Source organism: Centropristis striata, chromosome 10 (assembly GCF_030273125.1).
Source record: "Centropristis striata isolate RG_2023a ecotype Rhode Island chromosome 10, C.striata_1.0, whole genome shotgun sequence".
Classification (NCBI taxonomy): domain Eukaryota; kingdom Metazoa; phylum Chordata; class Actinopteri; order Perciformes; family Serranidae; genus Centropristis; species Centropristis striata.
Window position 1 is genome coordinate 16,302,497 of NC_081526.1, and position 13,374 is coordinate 16,315,870.

General features: G+C 39.7%; 1 protein-coding gene across 1 annotated transcript in view; it reads left to right on the forward strand.

Annotated features, from left to right (window-relative positions):
* itgbl1 (integrin, beta-like 1) overlaps positions 1–13,374 on the forward strand; it is a 49,649-nt gene that overhangs the window by 24,215 nt on the left and 12,060 nt on the right. The window contains exon 8 of the mRNA XM_059343089.1: positions 8,298–8,414. Within this exon, the coding sequence (XP_059199072.1) occupies positions 8,298–8,414 (117 nt within the window). The remainder of the gene's footprint in view (positions 1–8,297; positions 8,415–13,374) is intronic.

The window sequence follows — 13,374 nt, forward strand, 5'->3', positions numbered from 1 at the left end:
TAAAGGATGGAAATTGTCATAAGGAGGATATATGATAGTTGAGGGTTCATTTACTTAACTTTCTTTTTTATATATATATAGGATGTCCATTTGGTTTAGTGTTTGGAAGACAATATTAGCTGGAAACAAATGATTGTAACAGAATTTGTTGTGAGGCTTCCATGGATGGTAAATGATGTGCAGGGAAAGAAAAGGGAAACGTAGTGAAGGTCTGTGAGAAACACAATGAAGTGAAACAGGAAGCAGGACAGGAGGGGGGGAGAGAGAGAGAGAGAGAGAGAGAGAGAGAGAGAGAGAGAGAGAGAGAGAGAGAGAGAGAGAGAGAGAGAGAGAGAGAGGAAGAGAGAAAGTGAAGGAGACAGACGTAGAAAATCACTTAGGCATGGATGAATGCGGCTGGTAGAGGTGGCAGCCTGAGCGGAAAAGCCTTGAAATTTGAAACAGCAGCTTCAGAGCTTTTCTTCCTGAGAGGTGGAGGCAAGACGCTTGTGGATAGCACATTCTTTACACTGCGGTATTTCCTCAAGGAAACACCTGCTTTCAACATCTTTCTGCTGATTCTTGGGATTCCTTTCTCTGCTTTCTCAATTGTGGCCTGTAGTAGACAATAATTATGTGTGAGAGATTGTTAATATTTAATGGCATACATACGCCTTTTGCTTTGCTATACGCATTAAAGGAGCAGTCCAGCAGGTTTTTTATTCTACTATCATGAACTAGGAAAGGACAGATTAAAAAACACTGTAAAAATTAAAAAGACTTTAAGTGACTATAAGTTTTTTTTAGTAAAGCCCAGTTATATGGCAGTTATTGTCTTCAGCTTGGGTAATAAAGGTTTATACATAAGTTCCTGTTTCCATCAACAAATTTCTCTGTGAATTTTTGAAGATTCACAAGAGAAAAGCTTGATAGAAACACTAAAATTTATAAAACTTTAAAAAGTCCTCATTAAAGTTTTAATGCCTGTTTGAAGTGTTTTTGTTGTTGTCTTTTTCCCCCCAATAGTTTAGTATGTGCTAAAAGGGAGATGGAAATGCTTTTTCCGAATAAGTTCTGATGTGGCGAACATTTAACTCACATGACTGATCAGCTGTTTTGGCTCTTGGTCAAGATGAGCTGACATGAAAAAACAATTATAAATTGCCCACTTGAATCCAACTCCATTTTCTCTCGTGGGTGGCACAATTTTTACAATTAGCAATCTCTTTTTTTGTTGTTGTTGTATTTTCTCTCTTGCGCAATCTCTTCTTCTACTGTTTACTGACGGATTAGCCTACAACACATTACACTGCCATCTTCTGACCAAAGTACGTTAATGCAGCTTTATTTATTCGCTCTAAACCACTTGATGGAAACGTCCCTAATTCGCATTTTCTTTCATGCAACATTTCAACATTTGCTCAAAGGAGTTTTGTGAAAATATCTGTGTTGTTAGAATAGAATGAGTAAAAGGGAAAATAAATCAATTAGACTGCAACCACACTCTTCAAACATGCACCACATACTACAATAATGCTCTGCTGGATACTACGACAAACGTGCCAAGGAAAGTAATCAAATGTGATCGGATAGATCTCCAAAATCCTGAACGAATCATGATGACTATTGTAACATTTTACAGGAATATAAAATAGAGGGATTATGATGTGTAAACATTGAAAAATACTTGGTTTGACATATATTGGTTTGACTGAAATGATCAACAAATCTTCAGCACTATCTGTGTGTTAACGGCAGCATTTGCCCTTGAAAGCCAGATCCTCTCTTGGATAGAAATGGAAGGTGTAAGAAGTGTTCAACTATCTAAATGGAATGATTTTTCTCCTGTCTATATTTTGAACTTAACTGGATGTGTTTCAAACTACTATCACACTGTTAATAAATCCTGATACTGACAATCATACACGCATTTGATAGGTGCTTCACTTTGGGTGCTAATAGAATGCTTTCATTCACACCACAGGCTGAGACAAAGGAAAGGTGGGGGGTGCAATCTGACTGGATTTATTATATTTGGTGTGATGCTGGACTCATTGCAGGTGTCACAGAGCTGAAAATGAAATCAAGTCAAGAAGAAGACAAGCTTTGGAGATAACAAGGCTGCCACACTGCCAATCCATGGTGTTGTGGTGATGTGAGGCTTAATTTTATTAACTTCTTGTTTTTAGTAGTGCAACAAATATCAATTCATACATATAGAATTTAAATGGCAGACTAAATGTTTGTTTTTGAGTCCAAAATATTGGGGGGGTTTTCTGGCCACAAAGATGGTAAAGGCGCATATGTATGTGCAATTTAAAAGCATTTTTTGCTGTTTTTTGTGTGTTTGTTTCACAGCTCGATGGTGAGAGGAGTGTCACAGCTGTGGTTGTGTTTATGCAGATCAGCTAGTGCAGCACAATTTTGGTTTTCATTTTGGCAGGAAAATGGTCATGCATTTCCACTGGGTTCAGACCACTTTACTGAAAATGGGAAAAATGTGACAATCAGACGGTCTAGTTTGCAGGGACATCTCTCCAAAATCACATACATATTTCATTTTTCTTTAATTTTGCAGCTTTCCCTTTGATTTAATTTTTCACTTTTAAATGCACATTAAAACACTACTTGAGTGTGTCTCTGAAACAAGTTACATTAATGGTTGACCTGCTACCACTGCAGAATGTATGAGGGCTTTCTCTTTAAGACGATCAAGTCCCTGCAGCCACTTTCTATCTGCAGTCTTTAATTTGAAGTCCTGCGAAAAGTGCATGATTTAAACAGAGTGGATACTTTTTAGACTGTACTTTTTTCAGCATAGACTCATAAGACTTCAGAGTTTTGTACTGCATATGATTTAGTTTTAGAACATTGATGAATTGAGAGGTTGCTTGGTTGCACAGGGACTCTGTAGTCCTGTTTCCATCAACAAATTTGCATTTTGAAGAGTCGCATGAGAAAAGCTTGATGGGCTGATTAAAAGACATGGTCAAAATTGAAACAGCAATGGCTGAATTATCTTGACTTTTAGTTCCTTAAGTGGGTTAAAGGTCTAGTCATGCAGTTAATGTCTTTAGCTTGTATAATAAAGGCGTAGGCAATAATTTTAAGAGTAGTTATTTTTCCATCAACAGATTTCGAAGCACATTTTGAAGATTCACACAAGAAAGGTCTTATGGAAACACCCAAATTTGATCATTAAAAAAAAAAAGCACAAAAAAGTTTCTACGCTTGTTGGGCCTGGTGGCTCACACCGGTAGAGCGCTAACCATGTATGCCGTGTGCTGCAGTGGAGCCGGGTTCAAATCCGGCCTGAGCTCCCTTTGCCACATGTCTTCCCCTCTATCACCCCCTTTCTATCTCTCACTATCAATAAAGCAACAAAAAAATGCCAAAAAAATAATCTTTAAAAAAAAAAAAAGTTTCTACGCTTGTTTGAAGTGATTTTCGTCTTCTTCATAAAATAGTTAATTCTTAATCTTCTTAATAAGTTGCATTTGAACACTTTTTTCCGAATGAGTTCTGACGAAGCGAAAATTTAACCCACATGACTGATCAGCTGTTTCTGCTCTGACACGAGAGAACAGGTATAAGTTGTCCAGTTGGATCTAATACCTGAAGACTTCTCTCCATTTTCTCTCTTGGGTTGCCAACGTTGTCCTATTAGCAAACTCTTTGTTGTTGTTGTTTTTTCTCTCACACAATCTCTTCTTCTTCTACTGTTTACTGACGGATTAACCTACAGCCATACATTACACTGCCATCTTCTGACCAATTTATGTTTATGCAGCTTTTTTTATTTCGCTCTAAACCAGTTGATGGAAACATCTGTAATTCACATTTTCTTTAATCCAGTTTTGCTTCAAAATTTGCTTCTTTAATGGAAACAAGTCTTATGTCTCTTGGAAAATAGCATTTTTCTCTTGGGAGAAACTTGCTTGGACTCTGCTTCTATCCCATTAAGATGCTGTCGGCTGCTTGTAAAAGAAATGAGGGCCACTGACTTGATTGACCATGATCCAAGCCGATCCTACCACCTCCTGATTAAGTATTCATCATCTGCCAATGTATTAATCCTGCTCTAGCCCCTTTCCAGCGTGTGCTGCACATGCTCACAAAAATGGCACGAACGAGTGAGCCACACCTTCACCTACTCAGTGTCTGCACGTACATGTGTGCCCTGTTTTATAAAAATAGTGTCTGAGGCTTTGTCCACTGACGTGACTTTGTCATTAAGGTGTTGTTCACCTTTGACAGAATGACAAATTAAACATCAACAAACACACACGCACACTGGTGTAGACGGTTTGATGAGTACAGAGATAATCGATAAGGCAGGGGTGTTATGACATCACCCGTTGCTAGGGTAACTAATTCCCCAGAGCAGATGGTGGTATGTTATATGTGAAGCAGGGAGAGAGGTTGTGTGTGTGTGGTCATAAAAAGTGACAGTGATGTGACATGGACTACACATTAGATGACGCTGTCAGTCGAGTGGCTGTCATGCAAATGTATGTTTGGCACTATTTATTGCCCCCAATTCCACTCAATGAGTCATCAAAAGATAAAGGCAGGGTCATACATGTTATGGATACGTGTTGGGTGTTATTTCGTGGCACTAAACACAAAATGTGCCCAGCAGGGCTACAAACAGGGAAACACTCAGAGTGAATAATGATTTTTTTGCAAAAAGGACATACCCCGCTCAATAACAATAAGGAGAAAAAGAGAAAGAGAGTCACTCCGTATGCTGTTTTTTTTTAACCATTTGTCTTTACTGAGGTGGGAAATTCCCTTTGTGCAATTATTTTTCATGCTGGGCAGCTTACCTGTTTGTAGCCCTTCTGGGTGTCTTTTGTCTGCAGCGTTTTGTGGATAGAAACATTAAAAAATCGCTAACTGTGTGTGTGTGTGTTACTCCTTTGTCAGTAAAGCGTAGAGTAATGCCTCCCAGCAAACACGGGTCGCTGGACAAAACTGGTCCCGGCTGGACAAAACTGGTCCCGGCTGGACAAAAACTGAACTGCACTGTGATTATGAGGTGAACAGCAAGACTGTGACATCATGTTCGCATCCAAATATGATCCAGTCAGACCCTCTCTTAAACATGATAAAATAATGAAAATAACATTACTAAGAAAAAGGCAAATAAATTAGTTTTTGTCTTTTTTTTTATGCAACATCTGAAATGGTTGTGATTAGACGGCCACATTGTGACGTCCTCTCCACACCCGAAGACGTTGCTTAAATTAGATAGATTTATCCAAGTTATGCATAAGAAATTTTTACATTACATTACATGTCATTTAGCAGACGCTTTTGTCCAAAGCGACTTACAATAAGTGCATTCAACCTGAAGGTACTAGACATAGACCACAGGAATCAAGTAAGTACATAAGTTTAAGAGCTAACTGTCATTGCTACAGGAGTGCTATATGTTAAGAAGAAAAGAAGAGAAAAGAATAAGAATTTTTTTTTTTTTTTTTTTTTTTTTTTTTTTAAATTAAATATATATCTGTTAGGTGACCATGACTTAACCGAGGTATTGTTGGAAGAGATAGGTCTTCAGCCTGCGGCGGAAGATGTACAGGCTGTCTGAGGTCCTGATGTCGGTGGGGAGCTCGTTCCACCATTTGGGAGCCAAGACAGAGAAGAGTCTGGAATTGGTTTTGAGGCGAGTTGACCCACGCAGGGTGGGAGTCGCCAGCTGTTTGGCTGATGCAGAGCGGAGAGGACGGGCAGGAGTGTAGAGTTTGACAAGGTCTTGGATGTAAGTAGGACCTGAACCGTTAGCAGCAGAGTACGCCAGAGCTAGAGTCTTGAAGCGTATCCGCGCAGCCACTGGTAGCCAGTGGAGGGAGCGGAGGAGGGGTGTTGTGTGTGAAAATTTGGGAAGATTGAAGACCAATCGAGCAGCTGCATTCTGGATGAGTTGTAGAGGTCGGATGGCTTTGGCAGGCAGACCTGCCATGAGGGAGTTGCAGTAGTCCAGGCGTGAGATGACCAGTGCCTGGACCAGGACCTGAGCTGCCTTCTGGGTGAGAAACGGGCGGATTCTCCTGATGTTATGCAGCAAGAATCTGCAAGATCTGGTAGTGGCGGTGATGTTTGTTGAGAGGGACAGTTGGTTGTCAAGAGTTACGCCAAGGTTTTTGGCGGTTTCTGTGGAGGCAACCACTGTGTCCTGGACAGTGATGTGGAAGTCAGTGGTGGGAGAGCCCTTCCCTGGGAGGTAAAGTAGCTCAGTCTTTCCCAGGTTGAGTTTGAGGTGGTGCGAGGACATCCACTGGGAGATGTCGGCCAGACATGCAGAGATACGTGCTGCTGCACGTGTTTCAGACTGGGGAAATGAGAAGATTAGCTGGGTGTCGTCGGCATAGCTATGATAGGAGAAGCCATGAGAGTGGATGAGGGAGCCAAGAGAGTTGGTGTAAATCGAGAAGAGGAGCGGACCAAGGACCGAGCCTTGAGGGACCCCTGTGGTGAGTAGACAGGGTTCTGAAACAGAACCCCTCCAAGTTACACGGAAGGTGCGGTCCTTGAGGTAGGATTTGAGCAGAGAGAGGGCGGAGCCAGATACTCCCAGGAGGTGAAGGGTGGAGATGAGGATCTGGTGATCCACAGTGTCAAAAGCTGCAGAAAGGTCCAGTAGAACCACAACAGATGAGAGAGAGGCCGCCTTCGCCTTTGATTTGATTTGATGAAATTTGATAATTCGATCCCATTTATGCATAACAAATTTGATAAATCTATCCAATTTATGTATAAAACTGGATACATTTATTCAATTTATGCATTAAAAAGTGGAAAAATCTATTCAATGTATGCATGAGAAAGTGGAAAAATCTATCTAATGCATGCATAAATTAATAAATTGAATAAATCTGTTCAATTCATGCAAAGGCCAAAAAACTTTTTAAAAATATTTTATTTAAGCTATACAAATATGTAGTGCAATATTTTACATTTTGGTGCATTCATTTGAGTTTTTATGATGTATGAAGCTGCTGGATGCACACTGTGCACATACAATTTAGCAAAATAGCTTAATATGCCCATTGTGGAAACATATTTTGACAATGGGCATATTGTGCATAACATCCAGGAAGTAAGGTCCAGGCACAACCTTAATTTTGGAACCTTTTGAACCAAAACAGGACGTCATGGATTGGGAGTGGTTGATTATTACAGCAGTATAATAGCAGCATTATTAGCAAACAGTTGTAGTGAAATTACTACCTCTCTTGAGTGAGTAGAATGAATCAAAGAGTACGTTGATGTTCCTTTTCATTTTCTTTATTATCAGACATCAAATTACACTGCCTAGGTACAGAGGGAGAACAATTTGTCAGATCTTAAGGATTGCTAAAAAAGGGTCCCCTCTCCAATACAGCCCTGAGTTCTCTGTCTCTTTCTGTGTCCGGGCGTATTTAACCCCTTTGCAAACCAGAATTGTGGCGGTATACAGCTCAATGCATGGTGCACGTGTCTGTACACATGCAAGCTGCTGGTATACTTTTAAACCTTAAAATGATCAACTCATACTGTTTATATTATGCTCCCAACCACCTCTAATATCTGACATCACATCATAGTTCTTTATACAAGAGCCTCTGGCTTGATGCTGGCTTTTATGCACTCAATCAGAATGTGCCTAAACTTCAGCAAAAGTCTTATGATTAAAGTAACATAAAATATACTACACCACCCTTACTTGATGTTTTAAAATGTTGTACGTATAACAAAAATACAAGGTGTGATCATTGACAAAAAGTGACTATGAAGAGCACTTTAGAAGGCATTTTCCATTTAAGCCTCAAAATATCTGTGTGTGGCCTACACAGCACCCGTAATTACGATAACTACGATAACAGCCCAGTAAAATGATCAATGAGTAGGTACGCTGCACACCTCCAATGGTAGTTCAGGATAGATGATGTTTTTCTAATGAGCTTCACCATTAGCAAAGCATGCTCGCTCAGTGAGTTCCCCTGTGGCATTCTTCACTGGCAGCTCCCTGATTGAAGTGGGAGAGCAGCATCTCGAGGTGTGTGTATGCTGCCCTATGTGACTGTTTATTGGAGTGAGTGATTTTCATATGAGTTTTCCCCGTGTGGCTGCAGGGAATGTTGTCAGGCAGATTAAGTCTCTTTTAAAAATCACTAACTGCAGTGAAAACCTGAATTACAGGTTGAATAAAAAAGTGGAAACTCAGGATGATAAGACACACTTCAGATTATTCTGTCAGACAGGTTTTGAAAACACAACTCTGCTATGAAACTCTACTATGCAACTGAAATTGTCGGGTTTTTTTTTAGGTCAGTGCCAGTGCGGACAGTGTACTTGCTACCCACCTGGGGACAGTCGTGTTCATGGCAAAATCTGTGAGTGTGACGACCGTCAGTGCGAGAACCTCAGTGGAGAGGTCTGTGGAGGTGAGACACACACACACACAGACACACAGACACAGACACAGACACACACACACACACACACACACACACACACTCATCTAATCTTTGTGTCCATTAGGGGCGGTTCAGGTTGTGTGAGCAACAGAGGGAATAGACAGCAATAAACAGATGGCAAGTCTACATTTCAGCATTATTGTTCAAGCTGTGTAGAAAAGTTGGAGATATATTTTCAAACTTCCAAGTGCACCAAAAGTTAAAGTGATGTTAATTTTCCGGCATAAATACCACCTGTACAAACAGACTTATTCTTAACTGGCACATACCAGTGATTTAAGACAAAAATGCGCATTCAAATTTTAGGGGGTTATTGAATCAGAATTGTAAGATGGACAGAAGATTCTCACAAAAAAAGCAGCTTATTGCATCTTATGTTTACGTTTACTGTTAGTCAGTGACCTCCAGTGACCATAGTATGACAGGATAACGGAGGAAGTCATGTAATGTAGTATAAAGAGAAGCAAAGTCCACCCCAGATTCTCCCTACGCCAGGGTGGACTTTCACCCAGGAGAAATGTGAAAACAAAACAATGTGATTTAAACATAACTGAACTTCAGTGCCTCACGATTTGTGCATCATGTTTTTACGTAACTGTGTCACTTCACCTTCGTAACTACTTCACTTTGCTTTGCTCTTTTGTAACGCCTTACCAGTATGTTTTCCCCCTAAACCTAGATCAGTAGTTTTGAAGCCTATGCCAATTGCAAATGAACTTTTCTGTCGTTGAGTTATGAGGATGTGTTGCATAGAGTGATGTACAGCTTTTTCCCTGCAGGTGGAGTTTAAGACTTATAATATCTTAATCTGAATGAATATTCAGATATTTTACATTTATAAGCTATAGTATAAAAATCCTACCAAGGTTTTTTTTATAGATGATATGATGATATTGTCATAAGTTTGTCATAAATTATATGATTAGAATGTTTCTTCATTCATGTAACTTTCAGGGGAACATCCTGTATTCCACCCAAACCTTCCCAATACGACACTGCTCTAATGACGTATTGTTGACAGCCGTGTTAATATTCAGTTGTTTTCAGGGGCCCCAATAAGAGACTTCTTAATCCATTATGTTTACGACTGGTGATCTCCAAGAACTCGATTATGGAAATGATCCAATCTTATGAGTCGGAGCAGGTGACATTCATCAGGTTGAAACAAGGAATTTACAAGAAGTTAATGCAGTTAAGAAAGTTTGGTGAACTCAGCGAGGAATGCTAATACAACCAAGCCTCAAGGTTTGGGTTATAAGGATATGACAATATGCTCCACGGTAATACAAGTCTGTGAACCTAAAACTAAACCAAGAAGAGAGATAAACTACGATTCCCAAGAACAATTTCAGTGAGGAACATTGGAACCCTCAGGGCAGAATTCTGTTCCCAGCTAATGCTAATGGAAGCTAAAGATTATACTTTGTAGAAACTTGAGCAATTAGAACATTTTAGAGTCTAATTAATTAATTCAGCCACTGAAGCTATTTTCTTTCTGGCTACGTTCTTGCTGTACTTGGCAAACTATAGCAGAAAAAGCATGATTTATAGAAAAACAGAGTTTATATAATTACAACCAATAAATGCAACATATTATTTAAAATTATCCAAGAAGATAGTTGCATAACCCGCAAGTCCCCACACTTCACTATTCCATTTAAAACATCCATTGGTTTACTAGACACGATTACCCACTTACACTCCTCTCCTAATCATGGCACAGTGTACACACATTTTGTACAGCATGTGCACACATACACTCGCCCACTTTGAAATTATGCCAGGAGCAGACGCTGAATTTGAAGATCAATACAGTGTGATCCTATCTGCTCTCTTTGATATCCACAGGCACAACCCTCTAAAACCCTTGAGCTTGAGTTTGAGAGAAATTGCTCCAAGCCTTTGAAGCTTCTGTTTGAGGTCTTGGGGAAGTTTGTGCTCTTAATTCGAGCCATTTAGGCACAACCACTGTAATGGATGGATTGCACTAAAACATTAGAGGCTCAATTGAAATTGATATTTCCCCGTGCAGCTGCTGCTGCTGTCGGACAGACGGAGAGAATAGGGGAAAGTCAGATGAAGGTGCAATTAAGGATCTGTGTGCAGAAAGTAGAAAGCATTGGAGAAAAGTTATATTATCCTACTGCAGAAGCAATAATCTGAGGGGAAAACTGACAAAATGTGTTATTCATTCAACCAAACTGGGCTTTTGTTACTCTATTTGATTGCCTTTTTTTGTTTGATGTTTTCTTGTTTAAATTGAGCGACATAGACATTCAGTTCTGTATTTTCTGCGTGCATGCATACTCCTGCAGTCTACTTTTCTGTCTTTGCTAAAGTGCAGGAAACAAAAACATGACACATGCACAGCTTTCCAAAAGGTAAACAAACCTCTGTAACAACAATGAGGAGCTTTTCCCCTAAAGGTGTATCACGCAGGGAAGTCACTTTGTCAAACTGCGTTCAGTGTTCACTCTGTTGTTTGGTTCACTCTGAAACATTTGTTGCTCAAACTATTTGTGTTCATTCTGAAATTGAAACAAAATCAGCCTTTTCCTCTCATCCAGCTAACACACATGCTGGTGTCAGTGGCTCCCTTTGAGAGTTTTTTTTTAAATGTTGTTTTGGTCGACTGTGCCATTTTGTATCAGTGGTGCATTGCAGCATCTGAGGGTAAATTTCTCCTTTAAAGGGGGATGCAGTATTTATGTGAATGGATTACTGGGGCTCATTTTGTGCTGGGCTGTCCAGAGACAATTCTTCATGAGGTGTCCGGGGAGAGCCTGTCTGAGCACCAAACACCAACGCAGTTCCACACACACGCACACACGCACATGCTGTCAGGCTGACAATTAAGTCTGTATACTCAGAGGCCTGTGGAAGTTATTGAGGAGCTTAGAGGCACTCTAAAGCAGGTACCCAGTGTGAGGAGTGGGGATCAAACAGAAAGTAGCTGTATGGTGAGGGGGAAGAAAAACTTCCCATTCCAGGCTACAGTGCTGCCTGTGCCCCTGGATGTTTGGGCCTCGCTGCATACAACAGAGGAGAGACGTGAGAAATAACTCCTTGCATATGATTCAGCCTTTCAGTGTTCAAGCTCAGTCCATGCTTGACTCTCAAGGATTTTTTTCCAAACACAATGAACAAAGAGGAGAGCGGCGAAAATATTCACTTTACACACTCCCTGCAAGCCTAAATGTTCATTCTTCAGGCCTCTCTGTTGACCTTTGTGCAATGGTGGAAAAAGTTAAAGTACTAATTCCACACTGTGAAATGATAATTAAGTACAAAAGTATCAGCATCCAAATGTACTTAAGTATCAAAAGTAAAAGTACTTGCAGAATGAACCAACTCATTGTTTTATACATTCTAAATGTAAAATTTGTATTGATGCATATGTGTAAGCAGTGTTTTAATTTTGTAAAGGTAAGGCTCTTTTTAACTTCTTAATATACTGTTATGAGGTTTAATTTAATACATTTTGTAATGATCTTAACTTTATCATGTTTTTCATGTTAAATCTCGACATGAAAAGTAACTAAAGTTGTCAGCTAAATGTAGTGGAGTAAAAAGTACAATATTTGTCTCTAAATGTTGTGAAGTAGAAGTATAAAGTTAAAATGGAAATACTCAAGTAAAGCACACATAACTCAATATTGTACTTAAGTAAAGTACTTGAGTAAATTTTATTTTCGACCACTGCCTTTGTGTATATGTGATGTGGAATAGATGGAAGCGATGGGAAAACAAGTACAGTACTTTCTTGTCCTCGGAAGAGTGCTCTTAAAACCACCTCAAGTGCAGAATAAAGAAACACGATGATGGATCCCAGAAATAAATGAGTACTAACAAAGAACAAAATGCAGATACAAAAAAGACAAAATTATAAAATAGGAAAATAGGACATTTGTTTGTGTATCGCTTCTTGCATGTGATCCAATATTTGTTAAATTTGGTTTTAACTACGAATGAGGGATTTTTAGTTCACTAGGTTTCAATATCTCTTTTAGTCCTATATGAAGTGTCAAGTCTGATATACAGTATCAGAGTGTTTGAAATATCATAATTTCACAGACATAATTATGATTCAGATGTTGACATGGATGGTATTTAAAAGTCTGAAACCAGTTATTATGTCAACCCCCATAGGACCTGAGTGTGACATCATGGCTCGGCTCGCTTTGTCCAAGACCTGACTTTAAAGGGGGAAAAAATCACATGTAAATAATAATATTGATGATGTTTTTTTCTCAGTGAGACATGCTAGTGACTTATTATAGCATTACATATAAATTTGTTTTAAAGCCAGTCCGCTGTGGCTGGCCGGCACAGACAAGTTATTGGTGTTGTTGGATGCCTGGCTTATGTAAGTCTGAAGTTCCATCTGTGTCCTGATCAAAGACTGTATAAAATATGGATGTAGTCTCTGTGATGTCACACAAAGTTTTCTCAAGAGCAAAGTGTAGGTGGCTCCGGCCATCGCCTTCTTGCCAGTGCCTGACTCTGCAAATCTGACAGAGGGATTGCTGCCTGTGATGTCACTTAAAGTGTCCTTAATTATGCATAACTTGAAGCCTTAATGTAATTTGAATGAGGGAGTTATATGAACATTTACCCTCTGTACATGCTGTAAACATGTTTATTTCTGCTCTAAAGTTGGGCATTTTAACATGGGGATCTATGGAGATTGACTCGCTTTGGAGCCAGCTTCAAGTGGCCCGTTTAAGGAACTGCAGTTTATTTTTCAGTCTCTGAGGTTGCCGCTAATTCAGGGGCTGGTCTTAAAGGAGCCAGGGTCCAGGGTGGCCCTGCTTCTCCTCCTCAAGAGATATGATCCAGTCTCCCAGAGCACAAAAGCAATGCTAAGCTTGGTGCAGAAGTTGTTGATTTTAAGCCCGACTTAACATTAGTGGTTTTATTGCCAGAA